Here is a 16,882-nt window from a genome sequence, read left to right on the forward strand (position 1 = left end):
AACACATGTGAACGCACACATGAAAAAGAGTTCAAGGCATCGACCGCGCCTCCAAATTCCTCAGATCCCAGTCCGAGTGAGCATCCGTGGGAGGTGCCGGAACAAGTCCAATCAATGAGGGCCTCACTTTGCAACCAAACCTGACTCAAGAGATCCACCACCAATGCCCTGATGCTTGACACCAAAGTACTCCCTGTGTGATTGCCTCGACGGGTCAGAACCAAATGTGATCCACTGTGGGACCTCCACGGATCAGACTTGTTCCAGCACATCCCACAGATGCTCAGTCGGATTGGGACCTGGGGAATTTGGAGGTCGGGTCAACACTTTTTCTCGTTCCTCTGACTATTCCTGAACAGTTTTTTACTTGGTGCACGGTAAGTGTCATCCACATGACTGCCAGGACCCGAGGTTTCCCAGCAGAACATTGAAACGTGATAAGTTGATCAATGCTTTTCGCTTCACTTGCCAGTGGTTTTAACGTTGCTGATCGGTGTTTATATCCTTGTGTTCTCTTCTCAAAAAAATCAGCTAAACTGCCTAATTAAGACTGTGTGGGTGTAGTTTGATTAGATTTGATTGACAATAATGGAAACAAGCAAAAAAAAAAACACAACTGACATTTTAATTGGTGCACAGAAATGCACTACTTCATGTTTTTCCAACTGAGTCCTGCCCACTTAATCAGTGGGAAAGGAAAGGACAACAGTAAAACAGACATCTCTCATTTGAAATGGGCAAACCTGTTCAAATTTTGGCACAACATAGTGCGTTTTCTCTCATGCAGCAACAAAATAATTGATAAAATTGGTTTTCAGTGGCTTTTAATAAAAGGCTATTCACAGACATATTACATAATACATTATATTGTCAGTATTAATTTATTCAATCATCAAATATTTGTTTGCACTGGCACCTCGGTGAGTAATGGAGCTTAGCATTTTATCTGTTATTTTGATCTTTCAGCTCATCATCATGTCCATTACGTCCAATAAGGGAGGGACGTATTCCCTTTGCACTATGGTGTTGACCGAAGGCATCTAGTCCCCGTCTGTCATCCCTGTTTTATTTGAAACACACCTGCCGTACACGTTGTTCAGCGAATAGAGCATACGAGGGGATGTATAATTCAAAGTCGCATTAGCTTTGACCGCTCATAGGGGCCTCTTCATTTTAAAAATTCATTAAGACTGTAGACAATGCCCAGCTGACAGGCACATCTGAAGCTGCAATCCATCACTGCACCTTCGGGCATCTGGCCACCTTTTTTTTTTTTTTGTGTAGAGAAGTGGCTCCCTTGTTCGCTTCAGAGAGTGCTTTAATAGGAAAAGGCATCAAAACGCTGAAACAAAGAGGAAGATGGATTGAAATCAAAGGCTCGGTGCAACGAGCGAGACAAAAGTTGCAAACTATTTCTCACCCGTATTGTTTACAACAGTCACCAGAGAATTTCATAATAGCTGCCTGCTTGTTATTTTCACATTGTTGACATTTGAAGCAAAGAACGTTCAAATCCAAACAGACTCCCCCCTATATCATACCATCAGAGGTAATGGAGCGTTATTAACCAGGATGTAGTCGCTTTTTTGTGCTTGTTGTTGTGTGTTGTGTGCTACAATATGTATGCCTATCCATTACCCAAGAATTTGATATTCTTGGGTAATGGAGTACATCGGTCTCCTGGGTTTACTGGTGGGCGTGAACTGCCAGCCTGAAGATGTGGCTGCAGGAGGACAGTGTGTGTTTGTGTGTGTGTACTTCTTTTTTCAACATGGAGTCTAGTCATTAATCAGGATGGGGGTGTGCGTGGGAAGAGTTCACCTTCAGCAAACTGAAGAACCCTCTCCCAGAGGGTTCGTAGTGTGTGTGTTTGAGAGAAAGCGATGGAGAGAGCTGCGAATCAGCACAGACAAAGGGACAAAACGGTTCTGCATCGATGTGCATGGACTGTACCTTCATATACGGATGTGTCTGTACATTAAACTCTTGTGTCTGCGGTTGTACAAAGAACAGATGTGTCCACAGGCTGAGAGATGCTGGAGTGGGCAGCTTGTGTTGTATGTTCGTCTGTCCCACATCCTCACAACCCACGCAGCACATTATCATAGCTGAGCAAAGGGCAGCGGTCAAGGATACAGAGTGAAGGATAACCTTTGAGAACTGAATGTTTTTCTCTAAATAAGGAAATTGGATGTGTAGCTGAAGAGAATGCTTAAAGTCCCCCTCAAGTCAAACATATCTGTCATCGTGTTTCCTATAGTTAAAGGTTTGAGCCACACTGTGTAGAATGATTTATGTGCAGACTAGAAGGCTGTTTTCACATTCATCTGCTGAAAGTGCTCACTGGAAATCCATTTTTTAAAGAGGCGGGCATACGAGATGTGATTTGTGACATCACAAATAGTTTGGAAGCCAGTCGTGGTCCAATAATTCAGCTATAGGTGTCAGAGTTTATGAGGTGCACCTGAATGCATCATGAATGCATTGGTGTCGCAAACACAGAGGTCCTTGTCCCTGTCTGTGCACAGGGACAAGGACCTCTGTGTTTGCGACACCAATTTTGTGACACCAATTTTAATTCAGCCCTAGAAATAACACATAACTGCATCGTCATAGATTATTTTAATGAGCAGATATAATTTTTTACAGATTTTGACAAGATTAAAGAACATTTTTGTGGAAAAAAACATATCAGAAAGAGATTATTATTCAAAGTACAGTGTTTTATACACATCTTAAAACATGTCTGGAGGGGATCTTTAACTGAGCTTTATTCTTTTCTCACGCTGGAGCCAAAATCGATATCTCTCTTCTCTGATCTCTCCTTCCTCCTACCAGGGTAAAGACCTTCTGACCCAGAAGATCCCGGTGTGGCAACAGGCCTGCTCAGATCCCAACAAGCTGCCAGAGCGGGCCATGCTCCTGGCCCAGCAGATGGGCTCTGCCGCCCTCGGGGGCACGAGCCCCCTGCACTCCTCCAAATCCAACCTGGTCATCTCGGACCCAATCCCCGGGGCCCAGCCTCTTCCTGTGCCCCCAGAGCTGGCTGTCTTCATGGGCAGTGGCCTCGGACACCCAGCGGTGAGTTTAAGAAGTGATCTGTTTCTATTCAAAAAACTAAGCTGTGAGAAATTAGGAGAAACATTTTATTTTCATGTGTGAAACTGAGTGGAAATGTTTTTTTATTTATTATTATGTTTTATGTCTCACGTCATAAACGATCAAACTTAGAAAATGGATCACCAGAAAAAAAAAAAAACAACCTTTCACCTGCTCCTCAGGACTTCTGTAGTAAAACCTCCTGATTTAAAACCAAAATGTTGGCAGGTACGATGTGAGCTCGTTTACCTTTGGCCCTCTATAAAGATGCAAATCAAAGAAACATCTCTTGTCTCTGGCACTCACATTAATGAGCAGTAAGAGTATACGTTTCATGCTGCAGGCTGAAATGAATTCTCACTGGACTTCAAAGTCATAATTTGGTCTTATTTTAATCAAGATGAATTAATGTGAACACGGCAGATGTTAATCAGAACATATCATCACTTTGACTCTAAACATTTAATGAGGTAAAGTTTTAGTTCATTAAAACCCATCTGCTTGTTTATTTCAGAGGCTGATGGGCCCTGATGGTATGTCCATGGTCAACGGGACAACAGGAGTCCACGGGGAGGAGTACTGGACGGATGGAGGGACCATGTCCGTGTCCCAGGTCAGGCCTTCATCCCCTCAGACCCAGGCACAGGGCCCGCCCCAGGCTCAGCCCCAGAGACAGGTCAGCGATGTCTACTCCAACACCCTCCCTGTTCGCAGGCCTGCTCCCGCCAAGAACAAGAACCCCGTGGGTAAGAGATCCCAACGCTGCTGGAATGTAATGAGCCACAGGAGCACTGCAGCAAGGACGCACACGAGCTGAATACTTGATTGATCTTCAGACCCATTTCTATCATTTTAGTTGTGTTTGTGGAACATTTTGACATCATGTAAATAGTTTAACGGATCAGTGTTTAGGATTTAGCTAAAAATATGACAAACGAGAAGGGCCTTCTCTCTAGAGTCAGGGTTTGGTTTGTCTGCTCTGGGCTACTGTAGAAACAAAATGGTGCAACATGGCCGGACTCCGTGCGAGAGGACCTGCTCCCTCTATAGATAGAAAAGGCTCAGTCTAAAGGTAACGGAACCAGAACTGTTGCTTTTCAGTGTCACAAAACAGGAGCATGTATACAATCGCTTACAAACAGTATTCATGAGAAATACCGGCATGAGATAGTCGATCATTTTTATCTTCTATCTTATTCGTTATGGTGCTTTTGCCTCGGTATCAGTTAATCTGACGGTGATTTATGGATGTTTACAAGTGCTGTTCCGAACTGCATTTAAAAAACTGTTAAATTTAGAGACTCTGCGTGGCTGCAGCTTAAGGAGATGTAGATGTTACCTTCAGTTAGCAGTGCAGACTCCAGGAATATAAAGCAGGTCTAAGTGCTGTATGAATACTGTGAAAGTATCAAAACGCTCGATCTACAGAGGAATGCACTCAGCCGTATTCAGAAACGACGCCTTTAAAAGAGCCGTCAGGATTTATGTAACATTGTGATGTCACAACTGTACAGTTACCGCCCTCGGCCACTCTCTCAGGATTGATTGACATTTGCATAATAGGAGAGCTTTAATGATTTTTCACATCATTGTCTTTTCATTCCTCAGGAGAGACACGGACCCTGCCCCGGTCCAGCTCCATGGCAGCGGGCCTGGAAAAGAACGGACGCTCCCGTGTCCAGGCCATCTTCTCCCATGCCGCGGGCGACAACGGCACCCTGCTCAGCTTCGCCGAGGGAGATGTCATCACCCTGCTAGTGCCCGAGGCCCGCGATGGCTGGCACTATGGGGAGAACGAGAAGAACAAGATGTGAGTAATGCACTCATTTTACTCTGTTTTTGCCTGAATCCACCCTGTGAGACTGGATCAATGTGTCCCACATGTAGGTACAGTGACTGTGGGGGGGAAATTAATAAAGTTTTTTTGTTTTCCTCTCTCAGGCGTGGCTGGTTCCCGTTCTCCTACACACGTGTGCTGCCTGAGAGCGACAATGAGAAACTCAAAGTGAAGTAAGTAGCACTTTTTTTCTGAATGATTGTTGATTAATGGATCAATCAGTTAAATGAAAATTGACTATTTTGATTATCGATTATTTGTTTGAGTCATTTTTCAAGTAAAAATGTCAGACGTTTGCTGGTTCCAGCTTCTTAAATGTCAGGATTTGCTCCTTTCTTTGTCATTTATGACAGTAAATGAAGATTTTTGGGGGGGTTTTGACAACAGAAGCAACAATTTGAAGATGTAACTTGGGGTTCTGGGAAATTTTAATGAGCATTTTTCACAATTTTAGGCGATACAATTAAACTATTAATTCCTAAACAATGAAAGTAATTGCTAGTTGCAGCCTTAATAAACTGTATCAACTTTCTGACCCCCAAGTCTGAGGCCGTTGTTTCCCTCCCCTCCCAGCCTGCACCACGGTAAGAGCAGCAGCACAGGGAACTTGTTGGAGAACGACGGATCGCTGCCCACACCTGACTACGGCCTGACCGCCCGGCTGCTGGCGCAGAGCCTAGCACAGACCCGCCCACGCCCCTACAGCATGGCAGGCTTTGGCACACAGGTAGGTACAACTTCACATGTGTAGTAGCCATGAACTACACACACTAAACACTTGTTACTCTTGCTCTGTTAATTTGCGGCCCCCGTCTGGTTTAGCCTTGTGTTGCATAATTGGATGTGAGTAATCCTGCAGCAACTGACGAGGAGACTTTTAATTCAGTGTCTGCTGCCACCTAGTGTTCGCGTGAGGTAACAGACATTTCTTTTGTCTTCTCAGCCTGCCATTGAGGATTATGACGGCCGCTTTGCCACAAGGTAAGTGCCTTCATTGCCTCTGAGTAATGACTGTTATGACTGCTGCTGCCATCTGAACTGTTTGACTTGTATAGTTTTGGAAGTAGTGACTCGTCAGAAAAAAAAGATATGAGCCCAATCCCCTTAGATAGAAGGCACTTCATCCGAGTTACGACATGCCGACACTCAAGAGACAGCAAGGCAACTGCTTAACATCCACAGTGGCCCAATTAAATATGACAAACTATTTAGTCCTCAAAAAAGTTAGTACGTTTAATGTTTTCTCCATAAAGTCGGTATAGATCTGAAGAAGTGCTGTACACCACTGTCTCATAATGTAGCAGTTCTCCTAATCCATCATTTCATTCAATTAAAACATGTTTCAAGCACCGACAGCTCTGCCATTAATAGGCTGAGTGATAAATCAGTAGTTTATGCTTTGAAACTGTCATTTACATTTTTAAATTCTTCTTTTAAAAGCCTATATGGTATTACGTGTGTTACAACAACTATAATTTTTTTGGGATGTAGCACACCGAGGCCATGTAGTAGTAATATTATTCATATTTAACTAGTCGAAATCATGACAGGCCTATAACGCAGGTAACAGAGGAACTGGCGGAGGGGAGCCGATCATAGCTGCAAAACTTTTAAACAAATGTTGAGACGCTCAAGGAAAAAACTTTTCTTTCCTTCTGTGAACTTGAATCGGCTTCTCATTTTGACAGAAGCCCGTCTGCACATGTTGCATCATTTTGTGTTCGTACATGATGGTGAAGTTCACTCAGATGTGTGGACTCAAGTCATTGTGACGTCGACTCGACTTGACAGAAAATAAATGATTTGAGAATCGACGTGGACTCCTGACTTGACTTGAGACGTGATGACTCGAATGACTTGATTGAGAAGAATTTGAATTATTTTTTGTTTGGTCTGAATATCAAGAACTATAATCCAAATTTAGTAAGTTGTCATACTTTTTTGAACAGGTTAGCTACATTTGGCCAATAATATCATTATTAGACAGTACTGGTACAGTGTCTTTTCTTTTCATAAAGACCGGATACTGCAGGTAATACTGCAGTATATTTGGGGGTGGGGCAGACTTGGGACTTGATTTACCTTAACTATGGATTTGACTTGACTTGCCCAAAAATGATAAATGATAAAATGACTTTGGTCTTGCTTGAGACCAAATGATTGAGTCACATGTCTGAGTACACAAAATGTAGTCTATAAAATGTCAAAAAGCATTGATCTCTTCAGTTTATTCAATCATAATTTCTTAGAGCCATCTTTAAATCAGCTTGAGGTGGTACCTGCTGTAAATTGCTTACAGGCCGGTCCAACCTACATAAAAATATAAACAAGAAACATGAAAATCTAGAGGGGGGATGCCCAGTGTCCGCTACTCTGACAATAAATCGACAAACAAATGCCTCCTACAAGCCCCAGGGAAATAAATTGGTAAACTGAAGGTGTATAGGGGGGTTTGGGTTTTAAGGGGTTCCCAAATAAACAAAGTTTCCTCCCTAGAAAGATGTGGGCAGCCAAGAAAACCCAATAGGGCCGAAACAGAGCTGAGTTTCTGGCTGGCAATCTACAGGGAATGAGGTTCTCAATGGGCCAGGGACAGATTCAGACTGAGGGTCAGAGCCACCTGGGTGCCATTCCCCACCTCTTTTAAGCCTTCATCACACCCTGATTGGCTGTGAGGGAAACACCCCAAGCTGCTTCCACTCCTCCATCAGGAGTCAGTCTCCCCACCCTGCACACAGGTGATCTGAATCCCCTGCAATTAGGCTTGATGCAGATGCAGTTCATGGTTTACAGGGAAAAGCAGTAAAACATCTGCAACTATCAAGTATTTTCATCATCAGTAACCTGAGGATTTTTTATCCTGATTGATCGTTAAGTCTTTATGATGTCAAAAAATTTTGAAAAATCCTTGTCACACTTTCCCAGAGCCCCGAAGTGCCGTCTTCAGATCGCTTCTTTTTGTCCAACCAACAGTCCAAAACCCAAAGACTCTGACATTTTTACCTGAACAAGGACTAAAACGATTAATCGATTATCAGAATAGTCGGCGGCTCATTTTCTTTCGACTTCTCGTTGCAGCTTTAGAAGGACAAATATGAAGTAGTGAATAAAATAGTTAACTCAAACAGTAGATTTAATTCCTCGCCTCATGAGATGTTGTTTCTTTTACTGTGTCTTCTTTGTCCTTGCCTCTTTGCTCCTGCTTTATTTTTTTGTTAATAGCTCTTTAAAGTAATGAGTGCAGCGTAGCGGAGGAGGGTCAGCGCCTCACTTTATCCGTCAGAGAGCTCCTGGCCCAGTATATTTGCACTGTAATCCTATCAAGTCTGACTCACCAGGGGTTCTGTGAGGTTAGGGCTAGGAATGATGCTGTGCCTGTTTCTGTCCAATCAGGGAGTACATCCTCGTGTACATGTATATAAATGTGTGTGAGAGACAGAGTGTGTGTGTGAGAGGGAAAGTGATGGCGAGTGCGCTCGTATCGGTGTCTGGTGGTGTTGTGACGGTAGACATCATGCTGACTTCATCTCAGTCATCACTGCTTGTCAGCCTCGGGGGCCCCGGGCCTCAGAGTCAAGCTGTTTTTTACATTTCTACACTCTTGTCTGCTCTGAATGTGTGTTTTTTTATTTCTGTATCAGTATTTTGAGACAACACAACTGTCCTCTGCAGGGTGTACTCACCCCCAACAGACTAATCTAACATCCCTCCAGCTAAGGAGATGACTTGATTTTCTCATCAACAGAAACTTCTCAGCAAAACAAACATTTAAACCAGAAGCTGCTCGACGCGGGCGGAAAAAAATCCTAAAAGTCAAACGATTTTTTTTTAAAAAAAGTGTTGATGAGGGAATTGGAAGTCCAATCTTCCTGATCACGGCAGGTGTGTTTGGAGTTGTAGCTGTAGGTGGGGGGTGGGTGACGTAGATTTTCCCGACCCCACCTACGCCTCTCCTAAACTCCACCGTGCCTCCTTGTGCCTGTCTTTGTCTTTCTCCATTTCTCTCTGAGTGTGTCCGACCTGGCAAGCTTCCTTCTCTCTTTGTTCCACAGTGACAGTCCTGATGGCAAATTGATTTCGACTGTGTGAGAACAGACATACAGACAGACACAGACAGCTCCGGATAGCACAGGGGCCTCTTCCTCCCTCCCCCATCTTTTCCTCTCCTCCCCTTCCTCCTCTTAGCCTCCCCTCCTGTCCACTTACCTCCTCCTCCTCCTCTGCCTCCACACACACCCCTTCTCCAAGTGGAAGAGGCCAGTTTCATCCCTCCTTTCTGTCCTCTTCTTCCTCCCCGGGTCCCTCCTTTTCCTCCTTCCGTCCATCCTGGGTGCTGCTGCTGGTGGTGTCGGTGTGGACAGTAGCGGTTGGTGGGTGGAGGATTGCGTTGAGCGAGAGAGCGTGAGCGGGGCCTACCTGCTCGGCATGCAGCGATATGGACTCTGAATAATCTCTGATCACAGTCCACCATCACGGACTGTTCTCTCTCTCAAGAGACTGCCTTTGCTACTGCTTGTCTTTTCATGCATGTACATGGTTGTGTCATTTTGTCGAACTAAAGGACATGTTCATGTACTGTACAAGTGCCAAAAGACTTCAATGTCATTGTACTAAAAGCCACTGGCTGAATGGCCTTTTATAAGCACACGTGGGGCCCAGTATTATCCCACCCAACACACACACACGCTCAAAAAAAACAAAAAAACAAGCTTTGTTCAAAGTAAGGCTGTGCAGCAGATTACTATGTTCCTGTTCTGAGAGATCCCGTATAGGTCGCGCTGTGCTTCCTTGTGTCAGTGCTAGACTTGATTTTTTCCGTCCAGAGGGTGTGTGTCATATCTGCCTTACTTTGCTTCTTTTATTTTCTATTTTTAACACATATTTTATGTGCAATGAAGCAAATCTTCAAATTGAGCTTCAAGAATATACAGTATATATATCTACATAAATATATATATATATCAAATGTTTTCCGTCAGTCCAACAAATTGCACTGTATTATGATCATTGCAAAAAACATGTTTTCATATCAACTTTCAAATTAAAATTTTCCACCCTTCAACCCAACCGCAAGAATAAATGTTGGTCATGGACGTTTCTGCAAACCACGGATATCTTAAAAATAACAATGTCTTTTGTTTCTATATGTTAAATTTTCAATTATATGTTGTGACAATGTCGTGCGTATGGTCTGGTTAGGTTTAAGCACAAAAATGACTCTGAGGGTTTGTAAAAGATGATATTGTGGCTTAAAATACCTGGTTTGGTTGGGATAGACCGATTATTGGGGCCAGTATTCAGTATTTCTTGTTTATCAATATTAGTGTTGTTGGCAGAAAAATTGAGTGGTGACTACAGACAGACCGAGGAAGTAATGCATTTTAATAGGACCCAAAAAACACTATCTGACTGGTAACGTGTCAGTAATCAACACTGAACAAAAGGAATCTGCAAAGTAACAAAAGTTATCAAATAAATCTCGTGGAGTGGCCGTTTGAAGTAGCAAAAATTGGAAATACTCAAAAAAAGTAGGTCAAAATTGTATGTAAACAAAGTACTTAAGTAAATTGTTCTTATATTCTCTTAATATAATTTTGACGCTACGATTTTCACCTTTAATTTTAACCGCAAATCTATATTGTTTTCAAAAAAATCAGCTGTCAGTCTCCTTGATTACAAATAATCGGTATAGATATCCACCCTGAAATCATATCTGTTGATCCTCAGTCCCGACTTCTCCTCAAAAATTTTTGTTGCCACACAATAAAAATGTCCCACGGTCTATAAACCTATATCTATAAATATCGAGTAGTTTCACCCTTACCAATGTCGAAACGCCGGCTTGAACAGTCGTAACTGGCAGCCTTGTGGCCCAGTTTAACTCCAGCACCACCTCCCTCACACTCCTGATATTAAAGTCAGGTCATGTACATGTACTGTGAAACGTGACACGTATTGTAGAAATGTCAGTATGAGGCGTACAACACGTACAAATGTGCATCAGTGGTTTGCAGAAGTGTTAACTGCCAACATTTTACTCTGGCGACTGGACTGCAACCTTCAGCCCCGCAGTCTTTTCCCGGGCTGAACTTCCCGTCCAAATTCCCTGTCAAAATAAAACGCCTCACTCCAGTTTGACCTTCAGTTTTGGTCTCTTTTTTCTGAAGCTACGGTGAGTTTGGAGGTTTGATCTTCTGTTGAGTTTCCTCGATGACAGCTGTGAATTAGTTTTTAGGTTAAATGACAACCACGGCTTTTGCGGCTCTCAGTGTTATTTATGATTGTATTCCCTGAGTGGCTATGTAGTTTTTTGGTCTTTTTTCTTTTGAAAAAAAAATTATTGTCCTTGTAAAAAAAAAAAAGAAAAAAAAAGAGAAGAAAATATTTCCAGAAACAGTGAGAAACTACTGATTAGTTGAAGTGTTTATCTTATGCATGCTGTGGAGGGAAACCAGAAAAATGTGATACTGAAAATTGACCTTGAATGTATGGTGACTTTTTACAAAGGTATTCTAAATAAAACATATCTCTATATATTAATAAACAGTCTGGTCTGGAGAGAAATCTGTTCTGTCAGTGACAATGACATTTTCAGTTTTGTTGAACACTTTCCTTGTTTCAAAGTTACGGCTCTCAACTAATTATTATTATTTCTTTTTTTCCTAAATGTTAAAATAAAGGGTAACCCTGCCAATTTCACACATGAAGGTGTATTTACAGGTCTGGGGGGAGTACTACTGCATATGTGAAAAAGGAAGTTTCATGCAAGTGCATTGTGGGTAATGTAGGTACCAGATTTTGAAAAGCAGAGGTGGAGAGTGGACTCTCTTACAGCACTGATTTGACTCATTGTGCACAGTTTATAAACAAATGATCAAAATCAAAACCAGGTGCCTACATTACCCACAATGCAATCTTCCTCTGGAGCCACAAAAGGTTTCATGCTACTTTTTTCACATACGCAAGTACTCCCCGAGACCTTGAACACACTTTTTAATGTGTAAAATTGGTGGAGTTACCCTTTAATTCCCTATCTCTAAACTTTCCACCCTTGTTTGAATCATTTCCAGCAGCATGCACACTTTTCATCTTTCCCCCCTCCCCCAATAGCATCTGTGTCGCTCTCTGTGTCACTGTACTAAAAAAAAAGACTCAGTCTGTGTGTATGTGTGTGTGTGTGTGTGTGTGTGTGGATCTGAACTCTGCCTGCTCGTTGTATTTTAAGTGAGTTGTTTTGGCTTGTGTTTTGAGTTGTACTCTGGTGATAGTTTTGATATCACACACATTTTTTAGCAGACACGACGTCCGAACACCTGCCTGTTGATTGTGTTGCATTAACATCACACACAGGATTAAACGGGACAGTGTTTACAGCATGTCGAGCATGAAGTGTGTTACTTTTTTCCATCCCTCATCTCAGTGACAGTTTCTATTTATCAACCTTACAGTGTGTTTCATCTTGCACCAGACTAACCAGCAGTGTTTGTAACAAAAAATGTGAGCCATGCATGATCTGAGAGATTCAAACCCAAAGGTTCTCTTTACCTTCCAGTTTGGGTCCAGAATTGTCCCGGTTCTGAAGGGAACAGGACCTCCGTAAGTCACCCCATTGCCTTTCAGCCAGCCAATCACTTTTTTTACCTTCTCTCTATTTACTGCCTGGTTCGCTCTGCTGTCATTGGCTGTCTGGCTGCAGTAGGATGCTGGGAATCAGTCGCTGGTCTTTTCTGTCCTTTGGCCTCCGTGGACGTGGCAGCATTTGTCAGTCCAGCAGGCCTCGGGTTGTAAAACAATTTCATTTTTTTCCCTTTTACAATATCATACAGAGAAGACACTAACCCTGCATGTGTGCCTCTTGCGAGCTGTTTTTTATTCTTTTTATTCATACTGAAGTTTTCTCACTACATGCTTGCTAAAAACTCGCAGTAGACCCTGCAGCTGTTTGCTCAGCTTAATGCAAGAAACAAAACTTTAAAGGAAGGATGATTTCTTTTGGGTGTGGTTAACATAGTTCACCTCCTTTTTATGTGTGTCATGTGTTCAACCTAACTGTCACTGTTCCCTGTCTCACCCCTCCTTCTCCCCGCAGTGACCGTTCCTTGGAGGTCTACCTCCGGCCCACCTTCATTGACGACCGATCTGCACCCATCTTCTACTAGCGGCCTGCTGTTCCCCCCTTTTGTCCACTAATGGGCCCTCTTGAAAAGGAAGAAAAGAAAAATGGCTAACATTGTCACGTTTGCCCGGTGTTGTGTTGTCACAAGAGGGCCCAGAAGTGCGACTAGCGGGGGAATAAAATCACCTCAAGGAACATGTTACACTACTAAGAGTTTAGTTTCTTTGCCGTGGAGAATTTCCGGTTAATCCTCGTGATGTTTTTTTCGCAAACGCTTCCACAGTCGTCGAACGTCTCAGCCTGAGCGTTCGAGTGTGACAATAGATTTTATTAGTTATTTAGATCCCGCCAGTTGTGGATAAGGTATGGCTAATAGGTTTTACTAGTGATGCCGTCACATTATTATTTATCTGCACTTCTACTATGGGACTCTTTCTTTTCTTAAAAAACACTGTAAATTTCATTTGAGGATTATTTAATTATTAAGTGAGGCCTGAGGGTGAATAGAAGACAGTCGGTAACTGTCTTCAGTGTATGTAACAGTGATGCGCTGAAGACAGAGTGTAGATCGGATACTGCCACTGATAGCTAGAACTGGACAGATGTTGAGTGAACTGTAATTCTGCTTTTGTTAAGTGATATATAGTACATATATTTACTAGTGGTGATACAGTATACCCATGTTGTCAATGTGGGAACTGTGCCTTCTACTTTTCTTGTTTTTTTTTAAACATAGCATGGTCTGATATCGCCGTGTTGGTGTTGTTTCCTACAACATCATGTTGCTCCAGGGTTATCGTTGCAACCGACCAATCATGTTTTGTAATTTCGTATCTTTGCAACTTGTGGATGGAAAATACCCACGTAGAAGAAGTTTTCCTTTCTAACACATTGTTAACCCTCAAAGACCGGGAACTGTTCTGGGCGGGCGCCTGACTCTCCTTTATTTATTTTGTTTCCTACCCTGTGCTAGCTGTCAGCATCAAGTGCCATACATGATTTGATTTCGGGATGAACTTTAAGTTTCAGTGTGGTTCATTTAAAATCCCAGTGTTGCATTTGCCTGAGAATGGATGAATTTACCAGAATCTTTTTGAACAGACTGAACCTCAGGAAGTTTAGGTTTTTTTTTATAGATGTATTTGGATGTTTTAGACTTCCATATAAATTATTTTCCTAAGCAAGCTACAGCCAATTATTATAAGTTTGTCAGTTTTGAAAAGAAAAAAAGGGGGGGGTATCCTATATTTCATTTACTGGTAGAGGGTGGGAAGGTAGATTAGTCCAAGCATAGCAAACTTTTTTTGACTTTTTGTGACATTGCCTAACGGCCCAGAGGAAGAAACTACATGAGTTTCTTTTACGAATCGTGCTGCTGAACATGTTTACTATTGGGCTCCTGAATGCCCTCGCAAGAAAGTTGACACCACTGGAAAGCTGAGAAACTCCACTTTACATTACTTTTCAGAGCATATGGATAAGATCAGTGGTTCAAACCTTACTCATCATTTTAGAACAACAGCTCTTTGTAGCCGGCGGCCACTGTTTGGGTCTTTGAGTGTTATAATTGTGAAAGGATCTCTTTTTAACCCAAAGCATCTTTTCCTATTAAACCTATTAATAACAAACAGGGAAGGAACCTCTGGTCTCCTGTTCAGCCACAGCGGCTCGTTGCAGCGCAGACTTCGTCACGGTTTCATAAGTTGAACAGATGATCCTGGTGCAACAACAGTGATGTTCTGAAAAAACAGCAACGAGACGAGATCGGATCAACCTTAAACATGTGCTTCACGCAGCATCGACCTAATCATGTTGTAAACTGGTTTGAGGGCATATGTATCACAATTCAACTTGTATTTTTGATATTCCTGAAAATATGTTTGTTTTTTTTTTGCTTAGCAAGCTCCAGTACAGTGCAACTGAAATAACAGGAGAATATTTTGAACTGCTACTCTTTCCTGCTCTCTAAATGTCAGTAATATCTAAGCTGCCAGATAGCCAACAAGTGCATACATATTGGGGCTTTTTTATAAATATATATATATATATACATATATATATATTTAGCTTTGAGGGAGCGGTAGCTTATCAGATAAGGTACAGTATTATCATGGCTTATGATCATTTCTCAGTATTACACACTCATCTGGGAGGAAAGCTTGCAGCAGAGGCATTTATCTAAAGTCTGATGTGTGGGGATAGTAGTTGAAACTGTGTGTGATGGAAAAGCAATAATGTGTGTGGCTGTGTGAATGAGTTTAAAATGCCTCTTAGACTGCAGTAAATCAAGAGTCCACGGATGAGTCCTTTACACTGAGCGATATGATCAGGCTTTTACTACACAGCGCATTTTTTACTTTTATATAGCTTTCCATCTCATGTTTGTCCCGTTTGTATTATATCTGTACTGTACAGAAAGTGCATATAAATTATCATGTCCGAAATAAATCGAAAATGGGCACAAACGTCATACTTTTTATGTGTTTTGTTTCATGTCTGTATGTTTTTTTTTTCTTTTCTTTGACATCATAAATATATCACAGACACAAGAAGGGAAAAAAGTATTTGGATTTATTTGTTTGGGATAGTACAATAGCAATGAGTGAGGGGAGGAAAGAGGGAAGGAGGAGGGTGGAAACAGCAATGTTGTTACTACCGGTGCACGGAACAGCCCGCCTCACCTTCTCCTTAAGGTGTCTGCCATTTTTTTTTTTTAGCCAATAGGCTTTGAAATATCTCTTTGGCAAATTTGAGAGAGAGCGAGAGAGAGAGACTGTCATCCAGGATTGCATCTTTTTTTTTCAAATCGTACAAAAATACTAGCGACTAGTTTTCTCTTCTTGCAGAACTTAAAAAGGCGGCAAGGTGAGAGGAAACAGAATTGGCACTTTGAGCTACAGAAGGACAGAGAGGGGGAGGGAGCTGTCGATACAGCAGTAGTAATTCAAGTCAAGCTACCTGCTACATGTTGATAAAACATTCATACAATATGTGAGATAGGTCATCTTTTGAATGTCTTTTTTTCTTTTTTTGTACACCTCAGACCCGGGCATTCAGCACAAATGTAATACATTATGTATGAGAATATGGACAATACCTAGACGTAGAAAAAGATGCACTGAAGATGACACGGACATTCAACATTTATGACTGAATAGTGTGGAAACACCTCTCTATCCCCTTTGGTGTCATTCTATTGCTGATGAAATGTAATAAAAAGAAAAGCTAAGATGCCACAACGAAAGTGAACCTGTAGCCGGCACTGTGGACACGAATGAGGAACCTCACATGTTTAATTGTTTCATTCCAGGATGGGGGAGATGTAGAGCTTCTACAAAATAAAAGACCCAGTTTGGCTATACAAAGTGCTTCAGACAGATACGGGAGGTCATCGTTAGCCAGAGTGAGTGGTGGTGATCATTAAGGGAGTGACAACACCTTCATTTTTAATGTTTTTTTCGATATGACTGGATTAAGTTTCAGCACCTCCATCTTCCACCACCACCCACAGCTGTTAAAAAAAAAGTCAGATTGTTTGGGAATCCACTTCAGCTTCTTATGCGACAATCACCGGACATCGTTCTCGGGCTCCACCAATCAGAGCTCTAACAGTCTTTTTAATAAAAATATGCCGGATCAATGGTAAGCAGATGGACCAAGGCAGCCAATGAGAGGAGAGGAGCAGCTATGAAGCCGGTCGTTACACTATGTTTTTCTCCTTTTTATCATTTATTTTCAGTAACACTGTGGAATAAGGATCATAAATTAAACTTTAACTATTTGCTTATTAGCATGCATATTGGTAGCATACTGGCCCTAAACATGTATGG

General features: G+C 42.0%; 1 protein-coding gene across 3 annotated transcripts in view; it reads left to right on the plus strand.

Moving 5' to 3' along the window:
* The window catches only part of LOC141019331 (BAR/IMD domain-containing adapter protein 2-like), a 66,972-nt gene extending 51,450 nt beyond the window's left edge, over positions 1–15,522 (plus strand). Inside the window, exons 8-15 of one of the 3 annotated variants that reach the window (XM_073494215.1) lie at positions 2,839–3,081; positions 3,614–3,845; positions 4,708–4,909; positions 5,041–5,109; positions 5,480–5,663; positions 5,880–5,917; positions 12,489–12,532; positions 13,026–13,105. In XM_073494215.1, the coding sequence (XP_073350316.1) occupies positions 2,839–3,081; positions 3,614–3,845; positions 4,708–4,909; positions 5,041–5,109; positions 5,480–5,663; positions 5,880–5,917; positions 12,489–12,516 (996 nt within the window). In that variant the 3' untranslated portion in view covers positions 12,517–12,532; positions 13,026–13,105. Of the gene's footprint in view, positions 1–2,838; positions 3,082–3,613; positions 3,846–4,707; positions 4,910–5,040; positions 5,110–5,479; positions 5,664–5,879; positions 5,918–9,297; positions 9,910–12,488; positions 12,533–13,025 lie in introns of those variants that run through there. The other 2 variants (XM_073494214.1, XM_073494216.1) reach the window with 2 other exon arrangements.
* Positions 15,523–16,882: the final 1,360 nt, after the last annotated feature.

The sequence above is a fragment of the Pagrus major genome, chromosome 23, assembly GCF_040436345.1.
Source record: "Pagrus major chromosome 23, Pma_NU_1.0".
In the NCBI taxonomy this organism is placed as follows: domain Eukaryota; kingdom Metazoa; phylum Chordata; class Actinopteri; order Spariformes; family Sparidae; genus Pagrus; species Pagrus major.